Source organism: Copadichromis virginalis, linkage group LG20, assembly GCF_057382275.1.
Source record: "Copadichromis virginalis isolate Kocher_CV1m ecotype Utaka linkage group LG20, C_Virginalis_male_GT1.1, whole genome shotgun sequence".
Classification (NCBI taxonomy): Eukaryota; Metazoa; Chordata; class Actinopteri; order Cichliformes; family Cichlidae; genus Copadichromis; species Copadichromis virginalis.
The window spans coordinates 10601027-10623934 of NC_140637.1; the positions used below are offsets into that span (position 1 = coordinate 10601027).

The following is a 22908-nucleotide window of genomic DNA, read 5'->3' on the forward strand; positions in this document are numbered from 1 at the left end:
TGACAAAAAGCACTTTGAGAGCACAAACATCCGCTAATGGAGCTCACTCTCTGTGCAGTATTTACTTTACAGTAGCATGACAGATGTTTACTTTGATTACAGACATTATGGAGGAGTAGGTAATGGGCAATAGATATTGATTTGTAAATAAATGGAAATAAATATCTTATTGTGTAATGTTATACTACAGTATATTTTTAACTAACTGGGCAGCTCATTATTTTTCTTGGGAATAATTCCTTCAAAGGTAAAACACATTTTGGTTTGAACTTGAAAGAAAGGCAGATGTGTAATATAAAGGTGAGCGGTCAAATGTAACATGATATTTGGATGTCAAATATAATGTTGTCATTAAAATCAAAGGCAGCAGAATTTCAAGTACAGTTTTAAAGATAAAAGGCATTTTATGAATGTTTGACCTTATTTGAGCTTGAATGAGAGGTCAGGGTCAAATGTGACTTGATATTTTACCTCTTTATATGGAAATTTCTTTATGTTGACACCACACATTTGTTTCCTACACACTGTTTATTTCTAAATATGCCGATTTCTCTGTCTTTATTGTCCATCCCGAGCCATCTTGGTAACAGTGCTAGGCGTTATTTGCTTATTGTTTATTTGGTTATTAATACGTCTGTATTAATAGTCACCAATGAAATTAGATTAAAAAATATGTTGTTCTCAACATTTTACAAACTTCACCACGTGTGCTGTTGCAGAAGTCATTCCTCTTGTGCCGACGGAAAGCTGAGAGAATGTATAATGTTTTGACAAGTGTCAAGTGTGACGTGAGCCCCACCGGAAACACGCTGATGGCAGTATGAAATTAAAAGCACAATTTAATTAATTAATTAATTTTTTCTCCAGAAAAAGCCAGGATTTTTTAAAGACTATAAATAAATTTGAAAAAGACGTTTAGAGAGATATTTATAATGAGACAAACTTGAACTCCTGACCCTCTGGAAGACCGCTGCATTCGCCGCTGGAGATTTTATTTTGAAACTTCTGATCTGTGGCTCTTTCGATGTTACTTGACGCATGCGCATTGTTAGCAACCATGTTTCGAAGCCAGGTGCACAACTGTATGTAACCTAGAAACAAAGGTAAATTCTCTTTAACAGCGGGAAGGGTGTTGCGATGTGGGTGTTGTCCGGTGTGGATGAGAGCGCAGCGTGCTCTGTGGGTGACGCCCGCCTTGTTATATTCAGTGCAGCAGCAACAACAACCAGCAACGGCTGCTAGCTAACCTAAACTTCCTCCTGTGATAAGTCCGTTGCCTCGCTGAACCACTGTCTTCTCAGTATTTGTCTGTACAAGCCTAGGCAGTCAGGTTACAGAGAGAGGTAAGAGCTGGGTCTTCCTCGTGACGTGATATTTTTGAGTAGTTTTATCTCGTCACTGCGAGTTTCTGCGGGAAGAAGCTAGTAGCCACCCCCAACCTTGTACGTGTTAACCTTGTTTGTGTGTCGTTGGCGGTCCTTGAAGCCTCGCTGTAAGTCAGTGTTATCATCGGTTTAAGTGAACTTTGATCTGGTTTCATTCACCGTCTGTCCTCCGTCCTAGTCCTAGCCACATGTACAGCTGCTCCTTTCACTTGCAGGACTTTAACGCTGAAGGTTAGTCGTGCAAAAATTAATAACATAACAAGCTGATTATATTCATGTTTTCATCAACGGAGGATACAGTAGATACGCGTTATATGCAGTGAATTGCCTTTATATAACATAACACAGCTTACCGTGTTGAACAGTTTATGAAGTAATTTCACTGTGCACTTGTGTTTCTATGTAAACTATTGGAGCAGTGTGGGATAAATGTGCTTTGTTTGGTTTTTAAAGTAGGGCACAGCATTACAGAGCAGGGTGATTTATTTAAAGATTTTTTCCCTTCCCTGTGATCTTTCCTTTTTTTCCCCCCCAGTATCTGCAGCAGAGGACTAGTAAGGAAACACCAAAACAGGAAGTGATTTCCAATAGTCACAGCAAGACTGAGAGGTAGCTTGCTGGACATTTCAGAGGATGGACTAAGAACCAAAAAACAAACAAGCAAACAAACCCTAAAAAACTGAGCCACATTAAGAGTCCCCCTTTTGGTGGGGCCCGCGGGGGGCCCTCAGGCAGCAGGAATAATGCCGGGCAGCAAGCAGCCACTCTGGTGCCTCTTGTCGCAGTTACGTAGCCGCCAGGAGCGAGTGGTGCTGACCCGCAGTGAGAGCCTCCCGGGGGAGCAGGTGCTGAAGATCACGGTAACGGAGACTACGGTGATCGAGGCAGAGTCCGGGGTGTCCAACTGGCGCTCCATGACCTATCTGGGTCTCTGGTACTTCTTCAGCTTCTGCACCCTGTTTCTGAACAAATATATACTGTCGCTGCTGGAAGGAGAGCCCAGCATGCTCGGTAAGAAGTAGTAAAATCATTCTGCTGCTTCTAACACTGATTAACTGCAATAATCACAAGATAAGAAAAGTGCACCTCAGTCATGAATCTTAAGATTAATGAAAAGCCATTGTGATTCAGATTGATGAAGGGCAACTTTCACATAAAACTCAAGAACGGCTTGCTGAGACAATACTTATTGTTTTAGATTGTAAAACTACCAGTGCAGCTGTGGGTAGGTGGTTTGGTGCATTCAAGGAGATTTTAATTTACCAGTAATGAGGACCTGTGTGCAGTGGCGGTCCTAGCCTGTTTGGCGCCCTGGGCGAGCACTCCCTAATTTTGCGCTCCAGTATGAACACCCATCCCCCAACCCGAGAATCACCACAACATAACCTAATAACCTAACCTACACCTTAGTTCACAGATTCGCTTTGTCTAGGGTTTATTTCTGGCATTTCACACAACCCAGGATTCAAATCATGAATACATGATGGACTTGGATTTACAACGTTATGAATGAAATGTGCTCTATTTGGAAGCAGCCGGGCCCCTCCCCTTTTGAGGGGTTGTGTGTGAGACTTTAAATCATCAAACTCTAAATTCTAAATGTTAAATTGTTATTGATCCCTTTACCCCTGGTCCTAAAGTGTATATTTATTTTTTTACTCTTCTTATATATATATATATATATGTATTGATACGGCGCCCGTGTCGCCCGTATCAAAAACCGCTACTGCCTGTGTGTGCTAACTGTATGTTCATGTGCATACCATTTTTGTTTGTTCAACTATGAACCGCGCCTGAGCTGTTATACAGGCCGTTACAACATGCCAAAGCAACGTGCAGAACAGCACAGCCAAGTGAAAGGTAGTGTGACAAGATGACAGAAGTGAAATTGCAGTGACACAAATGATCAGGTGATCTGAAGTTCAGTTTAAATAGACAACTGTTTATCCCACATCAGTCTGATGTCAGCATTTTTGGCATGAATGGACCCTCATAGTCAGACAGGAAACATTCATTACAGCAGTATTTTGAAGTGTTTTCTCCCTCATGAAAATTAATGTCTGCCTTTGTATTTTTTTGTGTTTTTTAACTGCCATTTTCTTGCTAGGTGCTGTTCAGATGCTCTCCACCACAGTCATAGGCTGCTTAAAGATGTTTGTCCCCTGCTGTCTGTACCAGCACAAGTCCAGAAACGAGTACCCCTCCAACTTCATCATGATTATGCTGTTTGTTGGACTTATGAGGTGAGATTGTTTGCTATCCTGTAAATATGCAGATTAATAACAGATTGAATGCATGCATTTGAAAGGAAAATAGACCTCATTGAGAATTTTGTGTTTTGTTTTTTTTATAAGTGCAGCTTGATAAGAAATTACTCTTGACTGTTGTTGCAAGTTCAGCACAGACGCCATCATTGTCTCCACTTGCAGGTTCACCACAGTGGTTCTGGGCTTGGTGAGCCTGAAGAATGTTGCCGTGTCATTCGCTGAAACAGTGAAGAGCTCGGCGCCCATTTTCACAGTCATCATGTCAAGACTGATCCTCGGGGAGTACACGGGTAAAGTTCACGTTGCTGTGCTGGCTTCAGGGCGTGTCTTTCATATGCGAAGGAACAGTGAACGCCTTATTGGTGTTGGCGTGCCTGGGTGTAGTCAGACCAGTTAGGCAGCCGCAGCTCTGGTTGCTGGTTTAGTTTAGATAAACACGGGGATTCATTTCACCTATCCCTTTTGTGTGCAGGGCTGTGGGTGAATCTGTCCCTGTTCCCAGTCATGGCTGGCCTGGGCCTCTGCACAGCCACCGAGATCAGCTTCAACATGCTCGGCTTCTCCGCTGCTCTCTCCACCAACATCATGGACTGGTACTGGAGCACACAGCACAGCTTTTCCACCAGCGGTGTATTCCCTACTTTGCCCTAACTCTTGTCTCTCTGATCTCAGCTTACAGAATGTATTCTCCAAAAAACTGCTAAGTGGAGACACATACAAATTCAGGTAAAATCATGCTTTAATTTAAACGGGTAGTCTCACTGAGAGCGAGGTCTGCCTTTCAAGAGAGACCTGTGTACAAAAAGCACATACATACAAATAGAGACAAACGGCACATTGTACATGATCATAACTGAAGAAAAACAAGTGCAAAATGGATAATTAAACCCTTTAAAAGACTTCAGTGAAAGCATTTAATGCAGCTTTTTGACTCTAAGCTGTAAAAGGCTGATGGGGTAAACACACAGCTCTTTTTTTTTTTTTTTTTTTTTAAACTTGGTTGTGTTATTTCAGCCCTCCCGAGCTGCAGTTCTACACCAGTGCGGCAGCAGTCATCATGCTCATACCTGCCTGGCTGTTCCTTTTGGTGAGGCAAAACAGAAGTTCTTAATTTCCAGACTTGTTAGGCCCTACAATGCTTAAGAAAACAAGCGGGTAACTTTCTTGATGGTTCTGTTTAATTTCCAGGATATCCCCACGGTTGGGAAGAGCGGACAGAGCTTGATCTTTAGTCAGGACATCATCCTGTTGCTGCTTTTCGATGGTTGCCTGTTCCACCTGCAGAGCGTCACTGCCTATGCGCTCATGGGAAGGATTTCTCCTGTTACTTTCAGGTAGGACACAAAGTCAGAAGCACTTTATCCTGCATGCCATGAGTTTCTTGGAGGCCATAGTTCCTGCTACAGTTAATTAATTGATGTATTTGAACCGCCCACGCTTAGCTTAGTAGATAACCAAGTTACACCAGTATCATCTTATCTTATCATCTCACCGGCACTGACTAAAGTCTGTTCTCTGCTGTACTAGTACAGTACAGCACAGCATCGATTTGCACCTCAGTGCTGTCTATTTACAATAGACAAACCAATCCATTAGTGAGCGTATCTGAATCCACAAAGTCCAGCGTGTTTGGCTCCCTATCCCACCTGACAGATGGGATGTGTGCTGCAGATTCCAAAATAGCTTCAGTGAAACCACAAAATGCTTAAACTTTACCGTGCTCTGCACAAGAACACTAGAGACAGCAGCAGAGATGCTGAGGCGGAGCGTGCCCAGTATGGGAATGCTCTTAATGAGCTCGTGCACATATCACTGTATATTTCCCAATATAGACCTTTTAGATTCTATAGCTGGAAGTTATTAAAGGGGGCCTACTATGCCCATTTCCAGCTCCATATATTTTTCCTTGGGCTTGAGTTGATTATTTTGTATATGCTTCACTGTTTATAGCGGGTCTTTGTGCAGGTATTTTAGTTCCATCTCTCTAAGGCGTCCCCTGATTTAGCCCTTTTCTTTTGATTGGTTGTGCCCCACTAACAGCAGCTTGGTGAGGCTTGGAGAACATGTTAGGGATCGCTCCTTTCTTTGACATCACACAGAGCCGAAAGAAGAAAAAAAAATGAGAGAAGGAGCTTTTAAAGCAGTCTGATATGTCATGAAGATAACTTATATGTACGCTGAAATTAAGATTGGAGACTGTTTAATCTGAGAATTCACCGTTCTAACATTTATATGCAGATCATAAGGATGAACATATAAAAGTCATATTAAGAAGTTTAAACTGGATGAATTTGTTGTTAGCCCCAGTAATAATCATCCTCATTCTTCCTCAGTGTTGCCAGTACTGTTAAGCACGCCCTGTCTGTGTGGCTGAGCATCATTGTGTTCAGCAACCAGGTAACCATCCTCAGCGCCACCGGGACCGTCCTCGTGTTCATCGGGGTCTTCTTGTACAACAAAGCCAGGCAGTTCCAAAGAGCAACCTTACAGGCCATGGCTGCTGAGCAGAACCACAAACCCCTTCTCCACGACCAGGACTTCAAAGCCTCTCAGTCTCACTGAGTAGCCCGCTCTTAAAGCTGTAGTGCTGCCTGAAATGAACTGGAAGCATCAATAGTTCACTCCGGTTCAAGAGCTTCTGTCTTTCAGGGTTCCTTCAGTGTCACTGTTAAAGTAAACCATTTGATGGCTTGATGAGCTGTGGGTGTGTGACCGAGCAGTCAGCCATCAGTCATCCTGTGGAACATTCTCACCAGTATTTCTTTGTACCTGACCGGATTACCACTTTAAGCCTTTTTGATCCTTTCTTTGTCTTTTATTGGTCAGTAAAAGGAAGCTCAGGGTGTTTTTCCTACATTTGCATTCCATTACAGGCTAGTTTATCTCTCATCTGTGGTATAGCAGCTACTAAACGCATGGGAACTGCAAAGCTCGGACACTGTAAGATTAAAAATTTTGTAGTAATGTTAATCTTCATTGTATAATCCAGTGTAAAATGTATCTTAATAGCGTCTGAGTGTAGGGCTCCAGTGCCCGAGGTAGGAGGCCTTTTTTGAGGCTTGTCCAGCCAAAGCTTAAGACTGCTTTACACGTTAGTAATCCATGTGTAAAACACTTGGATGCCACATTATTGCATTCTGAGAATGCTCATCCTCTATAACGTTATAGCTTTTTTCACTTTTTTTGTTTTGTGTACACATAAAGCTGACATGACCACTGATCCACGCTGGGACGGCAGCCCTGTTAATCTAATCAGGAAAAGAGGACTGAAAGAAGGAATAAATGGACAAGCTGCTGTTTTTATACATTTATAACCTTTTTAAAAAACAGTTTATTACAACTTGAGTTTTATTTCTGTAGTTCTTGCCAGTGGCTATCAAGCTTTGTGTCTAGCAGTGCGCCAGCTGTATTTTTATTTAAATTTTTTTTAAATAAACTGTAAAATCAGCACTTGAGGCGTTACTGTGAGTGTAACTATGTTCCTTTGATCACTTGGTTAACAGATGTTTATGCATCTTGTTATTTTTGGTGAGTTGTTAAACAGAAATGAATTTTAAACTGAAATAAATGAAACACTACTTAATAAAAGAACCACAGCTGCGGTAGTTTTCCGGAACCTCTTCGGTGGGCACCATATTTTGTGTGCCTGCTAATCATCTGCCGTAAACATGGCAAACTTCCTGGTTCGGCTCTGCTTGCTGCAGTTGTAAACACTCGGTTCTCTTATGTGGTGACAGAAACTTGTAAATGCTCACTTTTGATTGTTCCTCAAACTAAAGGAATTATTTACCATATGTGGAAAACAGCTGATGCTTTCCAGGCGTTCTGTTTTTCTTTGTGGATCTTTTCCTGTAGAACTTACTCCACATTTTGCATTTCTAGCATTTAAAAACCCCACAAACAACAAAAATAAAACCCAAGTTGCAGTAAAAACAAAAGTCATCCTGTGCTTGTCACTACAAATTTACACAATCTCAGTTCCTCCTTCTGTCCTCGCTACTTCTAATTTCAGCATCCGACCTGAAAGTGGAAGTTCCTCCACCCGTATGTAGAAAGTCGTTCTGACCGTACCCAGGACATGTCTGTCTTATTCAGTTCCAGTTTGACCGTTCTTGCTGTGCCTCGAGAAGCAGCTTTTCTTCTTCTCTTACATGTTTGTGGCCACAGTTTAACCACAAGAGCTAACTGACTTGAACTTTTTGTCTTTACATTGAAAACATTTTTTTTTTTCTCCCGTGTGGGCTCTGATTGAACATTCAGACGTTAAGAATTGATCTTTTTATACTAACCTTCCACTTTGAGTCTTTGAAATGCTGCTTCAGGAGGCAATTTTCAACATGCAGATGCTTTTTTTTCAGGCTGTTGACCAGGTTCAAAGTGTTGAGGTAATGATGAGCTGTGTTTGGAACTGTGCAAATCAAAGGTGTAAAATATTTTGCAGAGGATGTAAAAATGTTTGATGGACACTGTGCAGAAGATTAAAGTATTTTCTTTCACTATGCCGCCTGTTTAATAGTATCATGTGCTGTTAATTTACACACAGTGTACACGTATCCTGATTATGGTAATGCACTCACCAGCCACTTTATTAGGAACGCCCAACTACTTTGAGTGGATAGGCAGGCTGCAGTAACTCTAATAATTTAAAACCAATGTATGCAGAAGAGCATCTTTGAATGCACAACAGGTCTAACGTTGAAGTAGATGGGCTACAGAAGCAGAAGACCATAGTTGGGGCCACTCCTGGCTACAATTTGCACTTGCTCACCAAATCTGGACGTTAGAAAACTGGAAAAACATTGCTGAGATTACTGCAACATTCGGATGACAGATCCAGAATTAGGCATGAACACAGAAGCTTGAGTACTGCTGACCATGTCCATCCCTTTATGACCACAGCGTACCCTTCTTTTGATGGTTGCTTCCAGCAGGATAAAGCAATATCACAGTCTCAAACTGGTTTCTTAAACACGATGATGAGTTCACTGCACTTAAATGGTCTCCATAGTTACCAGATCTCAATCCAACAGAGCACCTTTGAGATGTGGGGAAACGGGAGATTGAAATCAGGGATGTGCAGGTGCGTGATGCTATCACATCAATCTGGAACAAAATCCCTTAGAGTTTCCAGGTCGTTGCCCAATCGATATGTTTCCGGTATGTAAAGTGTATCCACTTTTTGCACGTGTGCACAAGATTTCTTCTTGATAGTTATTTTAACACTGAGAAATATGTTGACAGAGCACTAAAGCATCGTCTCCTAAAGTAATAATTAAATCTTTCCTCGCCAGTATTTACTTTTCTTGCCATAGCCTTTTCTGCTCTCGGGCCAATCCTTGAAGCACTGTACTTGTGGACTCAACGTTTTATACAACATCTGTCACTCACCCAAAAAACAAACTCAAAAGGTCTTTTTTATGGAGTCATTTCAAGTCATCACTTTTATTGCGATATGCTGTTAATGCAGAAATGTTGACTGTAGCAGTTTTGATCTAAAGTGTGTATACTCGTGTAGCAGGAGGCAGCAGCTAATCTTTCCTCACCAGTAGGTTGAATTCAAAGTGTTCCCAGGTTTCTGATGCTTTGACTTATTCTACAGGCAGTTTAAAAACAGCATTTAGTAACTGAGAACACTCTTTATACTGAAATCGTCTCAAAGATATTTTATCCTTGAAGTCAGTGTCTCCATCCCTTTACTGTGAAGAGTGACTGGCTCGTGGTGGATAAAAAATCTTCATCAGGCTCTCGTAGCTGAGGAATGTGACAGCGTTGACCGGAAATGCTCTCAGGCTGTTCAGCAGGAGGCCTTTGAAAAACACCCTCACTCCTTCTTCCCTCACGCTCACTCTCATGCAGTGCAGGACGCCGCCGTACTCCCGCCCGCCGGCCCCCGACATCTGGAGCCGAGCTTTCACGACGTCCATGGGCGTGGCGAAGGACCAGGTCACCACACCTGCGAATCCACCTGCCACCAATATCACAAAGGTGCCTGAGGACAGAGAGGCAGAACTAAGACAATACTGAGGAGTTTTCTAAACGAATAGTTTTCATTAAACTATTTGCCAAAAAATGTGCCAACGGTTTTCAAAGCAGACTCTCTCGTAGAGCCAAATATGAGGTTGATATAGTAAAATATCCATGTGGGTTAATGTGTGCAGGGAAGATTTTAATGAGACCTTAAAATCAGGATCCCTGAACATAAAAGTAACTTAAGAAATAAAGATGAATTTTCATGAGTAACTAGATATTTATATTCAGCTTCATCATGTGTGTTCACCTCATTACTGGATTCATGCGCTACAAACTGAAAGCCTTAAAGATTTAAATGACTAATTCCAGTTGAGCAGCTTTTGTGAGATGAAGTCCTTTTAAAATCTGTCAGAATACAAGAAACTATCCCACTATGATATCCAGTATTACGTTATGATTGTGACCTGGCTCTTTGCCATCTTGAGTGAGAACCTTACGAGTGACCTCGTAAGGTAAGAAGTAGAGCCCATAGCAGGGGACGTCCCTCAGAGTGAGGGCCAGGCCTCCTCTGTACAGACCCCTGAGCCCCTCCTCCCTCACGATGACAGCGACGCAGTGCACGGGTCCGCGATATCGTGTTGACGTCGATTGACCCTGAAGACGCACCTTGACCAGGTCAATGGGTGCAGAAACCGACACCTGAAAACAGATTGCCCCAAAGATTAAAGTAGCGTAAAGCCGAGTCATGATCTGCAGTGTAAACAAATCTCAGTTATGAAACATGAGCTGGTTTTTAATTTCCTTAAATCTCTTATCTGGTTCTGAGCTGCAGTGAACACTCGGAGGCCCCCTTGTGGTCAGATGTAACATTGCATGAAGAAAACCTGAATTTCTGTGAAAGCAGTGATAATCCTGTTGTTTCAGCATTTACTTTGGCAAGAGCACCAGCTTTAATTGTTTAATACAGTTTTTGTCTATTTGTTTGTTTTTTCTTTTGTTCTCTGTGTAACAGAGTTAGAAAATAGCTTAATGAATTTCCACAAAATTGATGTGCTTTGTGAATAGTTGGAGCCACCTGGTGGACAAATACCGCAACTGCAACTGTTTCAAATTGCTGCACAGCGCATGCCTCAGCAAAGGAAAATACTCCCAAGCTGGTGGTAGGTGCTTGTGAGCGCCAAAGTCTGTCCTAATGCAGTCACACTGATGCAGTAATGGCTGATAAAGTACTTCAAACGGACTTGGTTGAGATTCTTCTGTAGGTATGTTTGTATCTCGTGGCTTGCAGCTAGAATGTTGGTGTGAGCAGTGATTTTTGCAACGTGTGTGGTCTCCTGCAGCTCTAACAGATGAAGCTTTGTGCATACACAGTTGCATGGCAGTGACATGTGCAACCACAGAACATCAGGTGATCTTACCTGCACCAGGCCTGAGAAGCAGCCAGCAGTGAAGACCTGTGCAGCAGAGGCCGGTTTGCCTCGACTGCGCTGAGACTTAGTGAGGTAACCTAAAGCATTACTGTAACAGCCAAAGACAACGGAGTTGGTGATGCCAGTGGTCAGCACAGGAAATGCCATGCCCTTAAAGAATCCATGGAGCTGATGTGATTAAAGCATAAAGGATCAGTGCTGTCTTATCCCAGTGGAGCATTACACTACTTCACGTCAGTATTTCTTGCAAAACAATGTAGGAAAAATGTGGTACCCACCCCTTCATGAGAGTATGTTTTAATCACACAGTGAAATATCCCTTTATACACAGACTGGGCTTGGAGACGTACCTACAAATGTAAGAAGAGATGTAAAATAAAAAATAAGAAACAATTTGTGCATTAAGTCATATTTATTGGTTTCAAAGTGTCATGCAACCTTCACAGTGTCTAACGGATGTCCTACTGCAATTCCCAGTGCACCTACAACAACCAACAACAACATTTTATTTCTCCACAATCAGACAATTACTGCTCTGTGTTACATTTTCTGTTGTTCTCTTAAAAACAGGATTTTCCTACCTGAAATGCTCCCAGCTAAAAATTCCAAGAGAGGCATGACTTTTACAGTTTCAAATCTGCAAGAAAACCACAGTGTTTCAAAACTCATAAAGATAAAACCTAAAGATGCAGCTTTACAGCTGTCATAACTGAAGCTGATTGGTCTGGCAGGTTAATGTGTGACTTATTTTAGAAATGGTACTCTATGGGGGTTGCATCAAAATCAAAGTCCAAGGTGAAAATCCCACAACAATTTTTTTTCATGGCTCAGAAAATGGAATTTTCAGGAGTGATTGAGAACACAAACATATGGATTCTGGCCTGAGTTAAGGCAGTATGGCATTTCACACACATTCCTCACAATCTATTATTATTTACGATCATCTGACAAACAAAAACATTTATTATGCTTCAGTAAATGAACATAAAAGATGGTTTTTAGGGTTGCCAAAACAGTAAATGGTAACCAAACCTTATAATTTAGCCAGGTTTAATCTTTGTGGAATGGTTAAAATACAATAGCGTGTTCAGGAGGACAGTTCGCTTTCCAGTTCTTTCTTCTTCTTCTTTTGCATGGTGTTTTTTAATATCCAGTTCTAGAAAAAAAAAATAACAGCACCTTGCCTACCTTTAGAGCTGTAACATCCTACGAATAAATTTGTTCACAACTCATGTCATTCTTCGCTCTGCGGTCAGAGTATCCCATGGACATAAAAGCCCACTTGTGTCACATGAGGATTTGGCCGCTTCCCAAGATCGCTTTAAATGTGCAACAGAGAGTGAAGAGGACTGCCCCTCTGTTGGTCTTCCTTGGTCTCCTTGTGTTGGTCTGGAGTTTTGATCTCCTCCATACCTGCTTCATGCCCTGGTGGACGGGGCTGTGGCTCCCCACACCCTCTAGCAGATCATTACATGTAGGAACCTTTTAAAAACAAGCGCGTTCATGCTCACAGGTGTACACACGGGTGCTCACACACACAAACTACACCCTTTTTGGCTCCTACCTCAAAGCAGGCACGTGCAGGGAGGGGGGGGGGGCTAGAGGGGCTTGAGCACCCGCCCCTTTCCTGATGGGTGCCCAAGGTGCCCTTTTGATAGGGCAACTTTTTAAAAAAAATTATCAGTATTTTTTTTATGTGTGTGTGCGTGCGGAGTCCTGTCTGTGCCCCTCAACAATAATATTTAACTATTAATCACAGTTTTGCTAAATAAAAGGATCTGGCTTGCATCAGTCACATGATCACATTTAACCAATGATCGCCCTTGACGGCAGAACGCGCTAGTTACGAGACGGGAACGAGCTCACAAAGAGCACGCGCATTTTTAGCGGTCCGGAGCTGTAGGAGAAACACAAGTTAACTCAGAGACAGACTGATGCGACAAAACCAGTAAGTAGGTGTACAGCGTAAACTGTAGTGTATAGCACCCAGGAGTATTAGCTTATTACGTACACGTTGGTAAGCTGTCTTGTTGCAACTGATGAATTGAAACAAACGAGCGTGCTGTGTGTGCAACAGCGTGACAAACATTACCTGTCCTTTTATTAACTGCACAAGTAGTGCTGGTCATAGCTGCTGGCTACCTGTGTAAGGCTGTCATGGGTCTGTAGCTCTGTCACCGTTTTAGGGAACATATTTAGTTTTAAAGTATTTAGAAACATATTTAGTTTTAAAGTAAGTTTACGGGCTTTTCCTGCCTTTCTGGAGGGATTATTTTTCACTAAAAACGATCTAATATGCATGTCCACATAATTATGCATTATTATAATTATAATACATTAAAAAACACACGCTGTATTTTAAAGAACATACATTAAGAAGCAGATTATATTAGATTTATATTTTAAATAAGATAAGATAAGATAGAACTTTATTAATCCCTCGGGTGGGTTCCTCTGGGAAATTCGATTTCCAAAAAGCACAGCACCGACAGAAGTAAGACATAAGACAAAATTTGGATTTTACAGCAGTAAAATTATTGTATCTCTACAGTTTAAAAATGTAATAAGCTTTGCCCTGCACAGAGTGGATATTGAAACAAATGGAATCATCATAAATACACTTTAGAGTCAGACCTGTTACAGATCGTCAACTTTTCTTTATTATCAGGTGTGTTTCCAGAATCACTAAAAACTGCTGTAATCAAACCTATACTGAAAAAGGACAATCTTGACAAGACACAAATGAACAACTACAGGCCGATCTCAAATCTCCCGTTTTTAAGTAAGATCATTGAAAAAGCAGTTTCTCAACAGCTCAGTTACTTCTTAAAACAGAATAATTGCTACGATGCCTTCCAGTCAGGTTTTAGACAGAACCACAGCACTGAAACCGCTCTGACAAAAGTGTTTAATGACATATGTCTGAATACAGACAGTGGAAAAATGTCAGTCCTAGTTTTACTGGATCTCAGTGCAGCATTTGATACAGTTGACCACAACATATTACTCAAACGACTGGAGAACTGGACAGGTCTTTCAGGAACTGTACTAAACTGGTTCAAAACATACTTAGAAAACAGGAAATACTTTGTATCAATAGGTAACTTCACATCTGAGCAGACAAGTATCACATGTGGAGTTCCCCAAGGTTCCATCTTGGGACCCCTTCTGTTTAACATCTACATGCTCCCACTGGCACAGATTATAAACAACAACAAAATAAACTATCACAGCTATGCAGATGACACACAAATATATATCACAATGTCACCAGGAGACCGAGGCCCTGTACAGGCTCTTGGTAAATGCATTGAGGAAATCAATGACTGGTTGTGCCACAATTTTCTCCAGCTAAACAAAAACAAAACTGAGGTAATAGTCTTTGGCGCCAAAGAAAAACGATTACAGGTCACCAGAGAACTTCAATCTATACATCTAAAAACCACAAACCAGGCGAGAAATTTGGGTGTAGTGATGGATGCAGACCTAAACTTAGAAAAACACATTAAGACAATAACAAAATCAGCTTACTATCACCTCAAGAATATATCAAGGATAAAAGATCTGATGTCTCAACAGGACCTGGAAAAACTAGTCCATGCATTCATCTTTAGTAGGCTTGATTACTGTAACAGCATCTTTACAGGTCTACCTAAAAAATCAGTCAGACAACTACAGCTCATTCAGAACTCTGCTGCTCGAGTCCTCACTAAGACCAAAAAAGTGGACCACATCAGTCCAGCTCTGAGGTCCTTACACTGGCTGCCTGTCCGTCAGAGGATAGACTTTAAAGTTCTGATGCTGGCCTATAAAGCTCTGAATGGTTTAGGACCAAAATACATCAGTGACCTCCTGACCCAGTATGAACCATCCAGATCCCTCAGGTCATCTGGATCCGGTCTTTTATCAGTTCCCAGAGTCAGAACCAGACACGGAGAAGCTGCATTCAGCTTTTATGCTCCTTATATCTGGAACAAACTCCCAGAAAGCCTCAGATCAGCTGAAACACTCAGTTTATTTAAATCCAGGTTGAAGACTCACCTGTTCTCAGCTGCATTTGAATAAAGACCAAATCCACACTTTAAGCTTAAATTTCAAAACTTACATTTAACTACTGATTTTATCTACTGTTCTGATTTTATCTGTTTTGATTTTATATACTGTTGTTTGTTTGTTTGTTTGTTAATTAGTTAGTTAGTTTATTTGCTTGTTTTATTCAATTTTAAATCATGCTTTTTATTTGTTCTTGTTTCTAATGTCTCTGTAAAGCACTTTGAATCACCTTGTTGTTGAATTGTGCTATACAAATAAACTTGCCTTGCCTTTATTTCATATTTATTACTTCCCCCTCCTCATTGCTTTATTATTGTAGCTCATAGGATATACAGTATTCTGAAGAAGGTCTAAAATGTCACTGTGTGTGTGTGCATGTGTGTGTTTTATGTATATGGATTTTTTTAAATTATTACTCATGATATAACATTGTCCAGACATGGCTGGTAAGGACATGAGGAGGAAACAGTAGGAGCTGTGTGAGGCTACTAAAGGCAGTGCTATAACATTTTTCTGTCATCATTTTATTATAGATTAAGTGCAAGAGTTGTTAGGTGTGGATAATTAGATTATAGTTTATTGCAATAACAAGTTGTGCCTTGTTCTCAGATAGACAGCAAGTGGAGAGTGATATATGAAATGATGGGATGGAAGGAAGAAGAGAAGCAAAGAGTGATTCACAGGCAGAGCCTAAATTATTTCTCACAGTTTTTTGTTGCCTTATGGTTCCAAGCGCTGTCACCAATCTTTGTATTTTGTTATTATCTCATGACACTTGTTTAATCAGCTACCATCTCTCCTATGGACTTTTTAATGTCTACAGTCTCAGATCAACACAGCCCTGACCTTCCCATATTAGATTCTTGATGAATGTGTGTTGTTGTTATTCAACCTGGTTCAATGTGCCCCTTTTTAACTTTGAGCACCCGCCCCTTTAAACCTCTCTGCACGGCCCTGCCTCAAAGCAAACTGCACTGTCCATCTTACGTGTTGCGCAATAATGTTTAACACTTAGTATTTACTGTTATGTTCCCATAGATCATCATGATGTTGTTTATCCCTTGTTAAATGCTTGTTTTCTTTTTTCTTTCTCAACAGGTGATCCAGGTGATTGATATATGTATTTTTGTCTGCTTATTTTGTTGGTTTTTGTTTTTTGCCCTTTATCCCCGTCCCTCTTCTCCGCTGTTTTTTCCTCTTTCTTTCTCCCTTTTCTTTTCCTCATTCAAGTCTGTCCCGTATCTAGCAAGTGAAAATAAAAAATAAAATAAACAATAAAAGGTGAATCAAATAGACCATTACGGCAAGGCTGGGATCGTCCATTTGGTAAAGTAAATCCGTTGGGCATCTTTCTTCGCCTTTAGACAATAATTCTGATGGCAAAAGAGCCAAACGGGACAGGCAAAAAAAAAAAAAGAGAGAGTGAAGAGGACTTTTGATGTAAGTTAGCATTTGAATTCAAACAACCAAAAAATGTAAAAAGAAAAAGAATAAGCGTAATAAACAGATTGTTGTGATTGTCTAAATAACCAGGTATAACATTAGTCACCCTTAGTTAGGCTGCATATGATTTACTGTTTTAATTCAATATGTTTCATGCGTAATTGGTATGTTTTCATATTTATGAGCAATGGGACACCTCGGGATGGCATAACCTTGCCGAGGAGACAGAATACCTGCATTCGGCAAGACTGATAATTAAGGATATTTTCATTCATGAAGCTGTCATAGCAAGTATAAAACCATAACTAAAAAATTAAAACCAACTTTTAAAAAATCTGATAATTATCTAATAATTGGTAATTATCAAAACAAAATTGTGAACTCAATTAATTAGTGAAATAAAGCCTATTATCAATTATAATATAATAAAATATAATATAATATAAGACAAAAATAAATGTTTCAGTGCTTTTTGCCAATCACCTCGCGGTATTATTATTATTATTATTATTATTATTATTATTTTGTAATAACTGTTGCGGAAAAAAAAGGTGGAAACTAAAAATAAAACCAACGGTCCATATCACGTCATCACAAGTGGACGGCAGAGTACGCAATTGTAAACAACGAGTGACGTCACCTCGGCGGGCGACGAAGCTTCGCGTACAAAAAAAAAGAAATGCCGCGGTTCGGGTCGGCAGGTTGCTAATGTCTCCGGGTGTCTTCATGTGGACCGTTGCGGGTTTTTTTAAACACGTGTAAAATTCTGTAAAAACTGAACTTCTTATCTCTTCGGTTGTCAGGTACAGCAGCAACAAAAAACGAGATATTGAACCATTAAAATCAATACGAGGACCGGTAAGACTGCTGCTTTACACAAGTTAGCAAGTCGTACAGAAAATTAAGCATTTAAATTTAATTTTGCTGAACCAGGGGAGTAAAACATGACAACTCTAACGAGGCAAGATCTCAATTTTGGGCAAGGTAAGGCCATTAAAGGAATATATATATACCAGGTCTGGTCAGCTCGGCGAGACTACTGTTAATTTTCCAATAGGTAGTTGTCCCCCTTGCAAAGTCATGGGCATATGGAACCTACATAAACCATGCTGTCACTGTCTGCCTGGGTTTTACTATGAATTAAAGTGAGCTAAGTAGGCGACGCTATATTGCTGAATGTTTGCATTGGGTTTGGCGGGACTTTGTCACATTAGCAAGAACACGAGAGGTTTTATTGTTCGCATGTTTTCCAGTGGTTGCTGACATTCTGTGTGAATTCCTGGAGGTCGCTATTCATCTCATCCTGTATGTCCGTGAGGTTTATCCCTCTGGGATATTTCAGAAGCGAAAGAAGTACAACGTACCTGTGCAGGTACTGTTTTATGTGTTATTACTATTTGTTTGCAGCTGTTAGGTGTGTGCATATTAGCTTCTCTAATACAGGACTTCTGTTGGTGTGTTTTATTCCAGATGTCATGTCACCCAGAGCTGAATCAGTATATCCAAGATACACTACACTGTATAAAGCCACTCATTGAAAAGGTAAGCTATGTCCTGAAAGTGACGGGTCAATGTCACACAAAGTGTACTCTCATTTCTCCTCTTACTGCTCTGATATCCTCCATTCGCCTCTTAGAACGATGCAGAGAAGGTGGTTGTGGTCATCATGGACAAAGAGCATCATCCAGTAGAGAGATTTGTTTTCGAGATTTCCCAGCCACCACTGCTCTCCATCAGGTTGCCCTCCACATTTTAATGTTTACTAAAAAGAAGCATCTTTCCGTTGAAATACATTTTTACTGTGACACTGGTCACTGACTGCTATTTGTGTTTTCACAGCTCAGACACGTTGCTGTCACACGTGGAGCAGCTGCTGAGGGCGTTCATCCTGAAGATCAGCGTGTGTGATGCTGTTTTAAATAGTAATCCACCAGGTAATGTCATCGTGGCTCACCGGAAGAGAAGACAATTACATACATGCTTATATACTCATATACTCTGCAAAAGTTTTGGAAAGATTTTTAAATGATATCCTTTAAGTCACATGATTCAGCACAAAGTCTTGCCTAAGCAGCTTAAGAGGATTCTCTTCATTACTGGGGTAAATATTTGTGTTCACCTTTGGAAGATAGGAGGTGCATAAATTGATTTACCCATTAGCAAATGATTTACATTCATTTAAGTCTGTGCTCACTTTTCTTCATTGCAAACACCACATACTCCTTTAAAGGCTTACAGACACAAACTAACTCATTCACTTGGCACACATAAACATGAGAACACACCAAATCTACCTCAGAAAACTGTCAGAACTCTTAATGTCAGAAAGCCTTCCAAGAAGACAGAGTAAAGGTCAATTTTGATTGTGTATATATATACCTTATTTTATTTGACTTTGCCCTTTGACTGTACTTGAGATTATTTATATATTTTTGGATTTTAGATAACATTTTCTTTAAAAAAAATTCCATTAAAACGTGACACGGAAATACAGTCAAAGGTTTAGTTTTTTTGTTTGTTTTTTGACAGGTGTTGTATGCAGTTAAAATTTAAAACATTACAATTTCTAAAATGGAAACCAATTGGGGTTTCATTTTGAAATACCTGTAGAGTTTTCTATATTTATTATTGCTAATTAATAAGACCAAAGTATTTCTTATCAGATTAATTGATGGAATAATCAAGCCTTTGTCAGAAATCTATGCCAATTAAACTGAAGTCCAGAGAAAGGTGACATTATAGTGCACATAAGGTGGTATGGGCTCATAGATTTGACTGATTGAACTGTTTTACTTTTCTTTTTTTGTCACAGGGTGTTCGTTTACAGTACTAGTACATACCAGAGATGCTGCTACTCGCAATATGGAGAAGGTTCAAGTAATTAAGGTGAGGTGTTTAAATGCACTTACTCAGAAACACAGAATTGTTATTTACATGTGTTGGTCACATTAATGTGTTTGCCTCTGCAGGATTTTCCATGGATAGTCGCTGATGAGCAAGAAGTCCACATGCAGGAGCCTAGACTCATTCCACTAAAGACTATGACTTCTGATATAGTAAAGGTAAGCAGAAGCATCCCATTCACTGATTCATTTAATGGTGAATTATTGTCATCTGCATGTCCACATTGTTTGGTTGTTTGCCTTTAACAGATGCAGCTGTATGTGGAAGAGAGAGCCCAGAAAACATAGATGCTTTCTTAGCAGAAACCATGCTGCAGGAGATAATCTGTGACACCAGGGAATCCCAGGCAGAATCTTCAACACAGCCTATCAGTGCTGAATTGATGAGTTGTTGAGGAACACATGGGGAGAGAGTGATGTTCCCTGTGAAATGTATTTTTATGAGGTCCATTAACTTTGCTTCTGGCGGCGTTAAAGGTTGGACTCGCACACTGGGTTGATAGAAGTCCTTTATCATCAGCGTGGGCCATTTTCTCATTCCACATAAATGCGTGATTATGGTTCTGTTTGTGAAATTCTGGGCCGTTGGTTAAAATGTATATATTTTTAATTTATTTCCCGTTATGTGCCAGGAAAGTCTTTCAGCTCTTCATCACACTCCACTGCTAAATATCATCCTTTTTGCTGATAGCAGTCAAGTCTGATATTGTCATGAATGTGGTCAGTGTAGCTGTGCATCCGTGCTGATACGTAATGTATTTTGTTGTTTTTTGAATGGAGATTTTTAGGGTAACCGGATGGAAATGTCCTTGTAACTCTATGAAATTCAAAGCATATGGAAATCAGGAAAACAGTGTAGTATGTACCATTAACACCAGTCTGTAAACTGAGATGACAGTTGTATTGTTAGTGCAATAATATTACTCTGTTTCTTTGTAGGCAGATTTATTTGCTGAAACTCCCACAGACAGCCTGTCCTTATAACTCCACATGGAGGTCGTCTGTCAGTCTGTCTCACTCTGTTTATTGTACGGTGTCTTAACTCTCTGTAATGTCCTGCCGAGCAGTTTCTTGCATGGTGTCCACAGCAGCATCTATCAGGAAAGCCTTCCTGGAGTTTCTGTGAAGTTAAAGGATTTCGTTGTGTGCATTTGCAACCAGGGGTAGCATTCTCTTCTATTGTTGGATGGCAAATAGAAAGTTCTAATGGAGCATTTGATTTTTTTTTCCGTTCACAGAAGTTTGTTTTAATATGTGAAAGTTTATTAAACTCTAAAAAAAACAAACAAACCAAAAAACGAACTGTAATGTAAATAAAGGTCTTGGTATAAGAATTCAAGGACCCAAACACATGACAGGAGGAAGAGTAACATCTGAAATCTGAATCTTTTAACAAGTTGAAGTCATACAAACAGGTGGTTAATTCCACCAAGGGGCAAAAAACAAACCAAGTGCTACAGGAGGAAATCTAACAAAAACCAATAATGTGCGAGAAATAAACTAACACAGGGAAAATGGGGAAAACAGTTTGTCTTTGTACAACCGAGCTGTCGGCTTTCAATCTGCCGTTTGGGAAATGATGCACAGGAGGTCTAAATACCACGGAGACTGATTAGCTACATGAAGTGTCTCACAAAGTAGTTCTGGCACAAGAATATGAGTTTTCCTGTCTGACAGCAGATCATTTATGGTCTGCATAACAATAGCTAGAATACCACATTAACACAAGATCTTCAGCCTTGCATGCAACTGAACTGTTTACAGTGCTTTTAAATGTAAATGGTTGGTATTGTTTGCACAATGATTCATAGGCATTAACTTTCACGTCAGTTTAGCCCTTAATAAACTTAAAGCTTAAATTTAATTTGTATTGTTTGCAGGATTGTGTCATATGAAACCAAAAGACACTTCATAGATTTAAAATATTAAAATGATCTGATACCACACGAACACGACAGGCTCTCTAAAGTTCAGTTCATTAAGAAAACACAGAGGTTGTGTTCTTTTATGAAAAACAGAGATAACTTAGATTGAGTTGAGGTTTAAAAATAGATCACTTTTTAGCATAAAAGTAAAAAAGTAGGTTTTTAAACATCCATTTTGTCTTTACTGCGTAGTGATGTACTGGAGTATGTGTGTGGAGTAGATGTGTTAAATACAAATGTATTAAAGGAAGCTGAGATCCAAAACTGTTGAAGCTGCAGTTGTTCAGAACAATTGGGAAGAAATCGAACAAAAGCAGAAGGTCTGGATGAGTTTGAGTGTCACTAAAAGACCAGCAGTAGCAAACATTAAACTTACTCAGTCAACTTCCACAGTGGCTGATCTTCAAATGACTCACAAATGTTTGTCTAAACTATTGCTCACCCTCAGTCTAAACCAAGGTGATCTAAGACTCCTGCAGTCCACAGAAATACCACAGTCAGTAGATCCAAAGGTATCTCCTGCCCAAAGGAGTTTATCTCTAGTTATCAGTTTGGACAAAAAAACAGCCTGATATTTTTGGAGAAGGATATGAATTAATATTTTACACTTCATAGAACATCATATAATGATATAACTCCATTTTCATGTGCCGTAGTATCAGTATGAACCATGAATTTGTATATTTTCTGATCACAATAAATCCGATTCAGTCACAGCTCATTCTGCATATGAAGCTTATGCTTTTTTGGTGTGTTTTAAATCTCTTTTCTCTCCTGACCTCCTGGTTCCCCTACGGGCATCGATGGATGTAGTACCCCATCACATATCCTATGATGTAAACTGCCACCAGTGCAGCTACGGCTCCTGCTGCTTTTACTACTATTCCAGTGCTGCCGACACACATGCTGTTGCAGATCCTGTGAATGGGAAAGAAAGGGGGCGGGTTTATTTGGTACCTGTGGTTTGGTACCTATGGTGGATGTAAGCTTAATTTTAATGGATTAATAACATGACCCCACTCTACACCTTTAAAACAAAGTTATACCACAGTTCATTCAGAACTTGGAGCGATCCCATTCACAGACACACAAACACTGTCAAAAACACAAGTTCCCTGGAGGAAGTAACTACATATCATTTAAACTATAAAAAATAGGTTGCAGGAAGTTTAAGTGAGATGGATACATGGATAAAACCTATTACAACCTTTCTCCTACACTTGATTTAAACTGTATGGTCAATGTCAAACTCATAAAACCTGGATTCTTTTTATTAAACACATTTAACCTTTGTCAGTTTAACTTAGTCCTCATGTGGTGTCAAGCCCAGCTGCTATCCTCTAAGTCTCACCTCCTCAGTGAGGACTGTGAAGCCTCTACATTCATGTTGATGTTGTCCTCATTCCAGCGGTCGTACTGCACGCTGCCGGAACCGTTGGAGTCCATGAGGACAGTTTTCCTTCGTCTCAGGGGCTGATCTGCTGGAATCACCGCTCACTCACTGCTTCAGTGTTGAGCTTCACTGTGCTCTG

The 22908-nt window shown here is 40.2% G+C and overlaps 4 protein-coding genes across 8 annotated transcripts; 2 read left to right on the forward strand and 2 right to left on the reverse strand.

Moving 5' to 3' along the window:
* The first annotated feature begins 1041 nt into the window (after positions 1-1041).
* LOC146684354 (solute carrier family 35 member E2A) lies at positions 1042-8151 on the forward strand. Of its 4 annotated transcripts, none has more exons than XM_085443565.1 (9): positions 1042-1103; positions 1921-2396; positions 3493-3628; positions 3815-3942; positions 4125-4245; positions 4325-4378; positions 4667-4739; positions 4841-4986; positions 5986-8151. In XM_085443565.1, exons 2-9 carry the CDS (start codon positions 2129-2131, stop codon positions 6212-6214), a joined length of 1155 nt encoding a protein of 384 aa, XP_085299691.1. In that variant the 5' UTR covers positions 1042-1103; positions 1921-2128; the 3' UTR covers positions 6215-8151. The 4 variants fall into 4 exon arrangements, with proteins under 4 accessions (XP_085299691.1, XP_085299692.1, XP_085299694.1 ...); XM_085443566.1 differs by lacking the exon at positions 1042-1103 and adding an exon at positions 1110-1343; XM_085443568.1 differs by lacking the exon at positions 1042-1103 and adding an exon at positions 1350-1492.
* On the reverse strand, positions 7273-12581 carry slc25a45 (solute carrier family 25 member 45). The gene is made up of 7 exons (XM_085443569.1): positions 12241-12581; positions 11634-11689; positions 11491-11534; positions 11331-11402; positions 11041-11220; positions 10087-10321; positions 7273-9641 (listed from the first exon to the last, which is right to left on the reverse strand). Exons 2-7 carry the CDS (start codon positions 11668-11670, stop codon positions 9346-9348), a joined length of 864 nt encoding a protein of 287 aa, XP_085299695.1. The 5' UTR covers positions 11671-11689; positions 12241-12581; the 3' UTR covers positions 7273-9345.
* Positions 12582-12979: 398 nt separating this feature from the next.
* mad2l2 (mitotic arrest deficient 2 like 2) lies at positions 12980-20498 on the forward strand. 2 transcript variants are annotated; one of them, XM_085443742.1, is made up of 9 exons: positions 17110-17406; positions 17482-17532; positions 17802-17920; positions 18019-18090; positions 18185-18285; positions 18388-18482; positions 19361-19434; positions 19518-19610; positions 19701-20498. In XM_085443742.1, the coding sequence occupies exons 2-9, from the start codon at positions 17493-17495 to the stop codon at positions 19737-19739; spliced, it is 633 nt and encodes a 210-aa protein (XP_085299868.1). In that variant the 5' UTR covers positions 17110-17406; positions 17482-17492; the 3' UTR covers positions 19740-20498. The 2 variants fall into 2 exon arrangements, with proteins under 2 accessions (XP_085299869.1, XP_085299868.1); XM_085443743.1 differs by lacking the exons at positions 17110-17406; positions 17482-17532 and adding an exon at positions 12980-13000.
* Positions 20233-22871, reverse strand: smim1 (small integral membrane protein 1). Its single transcript, XM_085443745.1, has 2 exons — positions 22728-22871; positions 20233-22294 (listed from the first exon to the last, which is right to left on the reverse strand). Exons 1-2 carry the CDS (start codon positions 22820-22822, stop codon positions 22168-22170), a joined length of 222 nt encoding a protein of 73 aa, XP_085299871.1. The 5' UTR covers positions 22823-22871; the 3' UTR covers positions 20233-22167.
* Between the last annotated feature and the right edge of the window lie 37 nt (positions 22872-22908).

What these genes read in the sequence shown, in the direction of transcription:
- smim1 (XM_085443745.1), bottom strand. Translation starts at nt 22,822, where the DNA reads ATGGACTCCAACGGTTCCGGCAGCGTGCAGTACGACCGCTGGAATGAG. An exon ending in TCACAGTCCTCACTGAGGAG is followed by an intron (nt 22,295 to 22,727) that starts GTGAGACTTAGA and finishes TCCCATTCACAG; the next exon opens with GATCTGCAACAGCATGTGTG.
- slc25a45 (XM_085443569.1), bottom strand. Translation starts at nt 11,670, where the DNA reads ATGCCTCTCTTGGAATTTTTAGCTGGGAGCATTTCAG. An exon ending in TTTAGCTGGGAGCATTTCAG is followed by an intron (nt 11,535 to 11,633) that starts GTAGGAAAATCC and finishes TGGTTGTTGTAG; the next exon opens with GTGCACTGGGAATTGCAGTA. An exon ending in AAACATACTCTCATGAAGGG is followed by an intron (nt 11,221 to 11,330) that starts GTGGGTACCACA and finishes TAATCACATCAG; the next exon opens with CTCCATGGATTCTTTAAGGG.
- LOC146684354 (XM_085443565.1), top strand. Translation starts at nt 2,129, where the DNA reads ATGCCGGGCAGCAAGCAGCCACTCTGGTGCCTCTTGTCGCAGTTACGT. An exon ending in TCCACCAACATCATGGACTG is followed by an intron (nt 4,246 to 4,324) that starts GTACTGGAGCAC and finishes CTCTGATCTCAG; the next exon opens with CTTACAGAATGTATTCTCCA. An exon ending in GGAGACACATACAAATTCAG is followed by an intron (nt 4,379 to 4,666) that starts GTAAAATCATGC and finishes GTGTTATTTCAG; the next exon opens with CCCTCCCGAGCTGCAGTTCT.
- mad2l2 (XM_085443742.1), top strand. Translation starts at nt 17,493, where the DNA reads ATGACAACTCTAACGAGGCAAGATCTCAATTTTGGGCAAG. An exon ending in AGTACAACGTACCTGTGCAG is followed by an intron (nt 17,921 to 18,018) that starts GTACTGTTTTAT and finishes GTTTTATTCCAG; the next exon opens with ATGTCATGTCACCCAGAGCT. An exon ending in CCACCACTGCTCTCCATCAG is followed by an intron (nt 18,286 to 18,387) that starts GTTGCCCTCCAC and finishes GTGTTTTCACAG; the next exon opens with CTCAGACACGTTGCTGTCAC.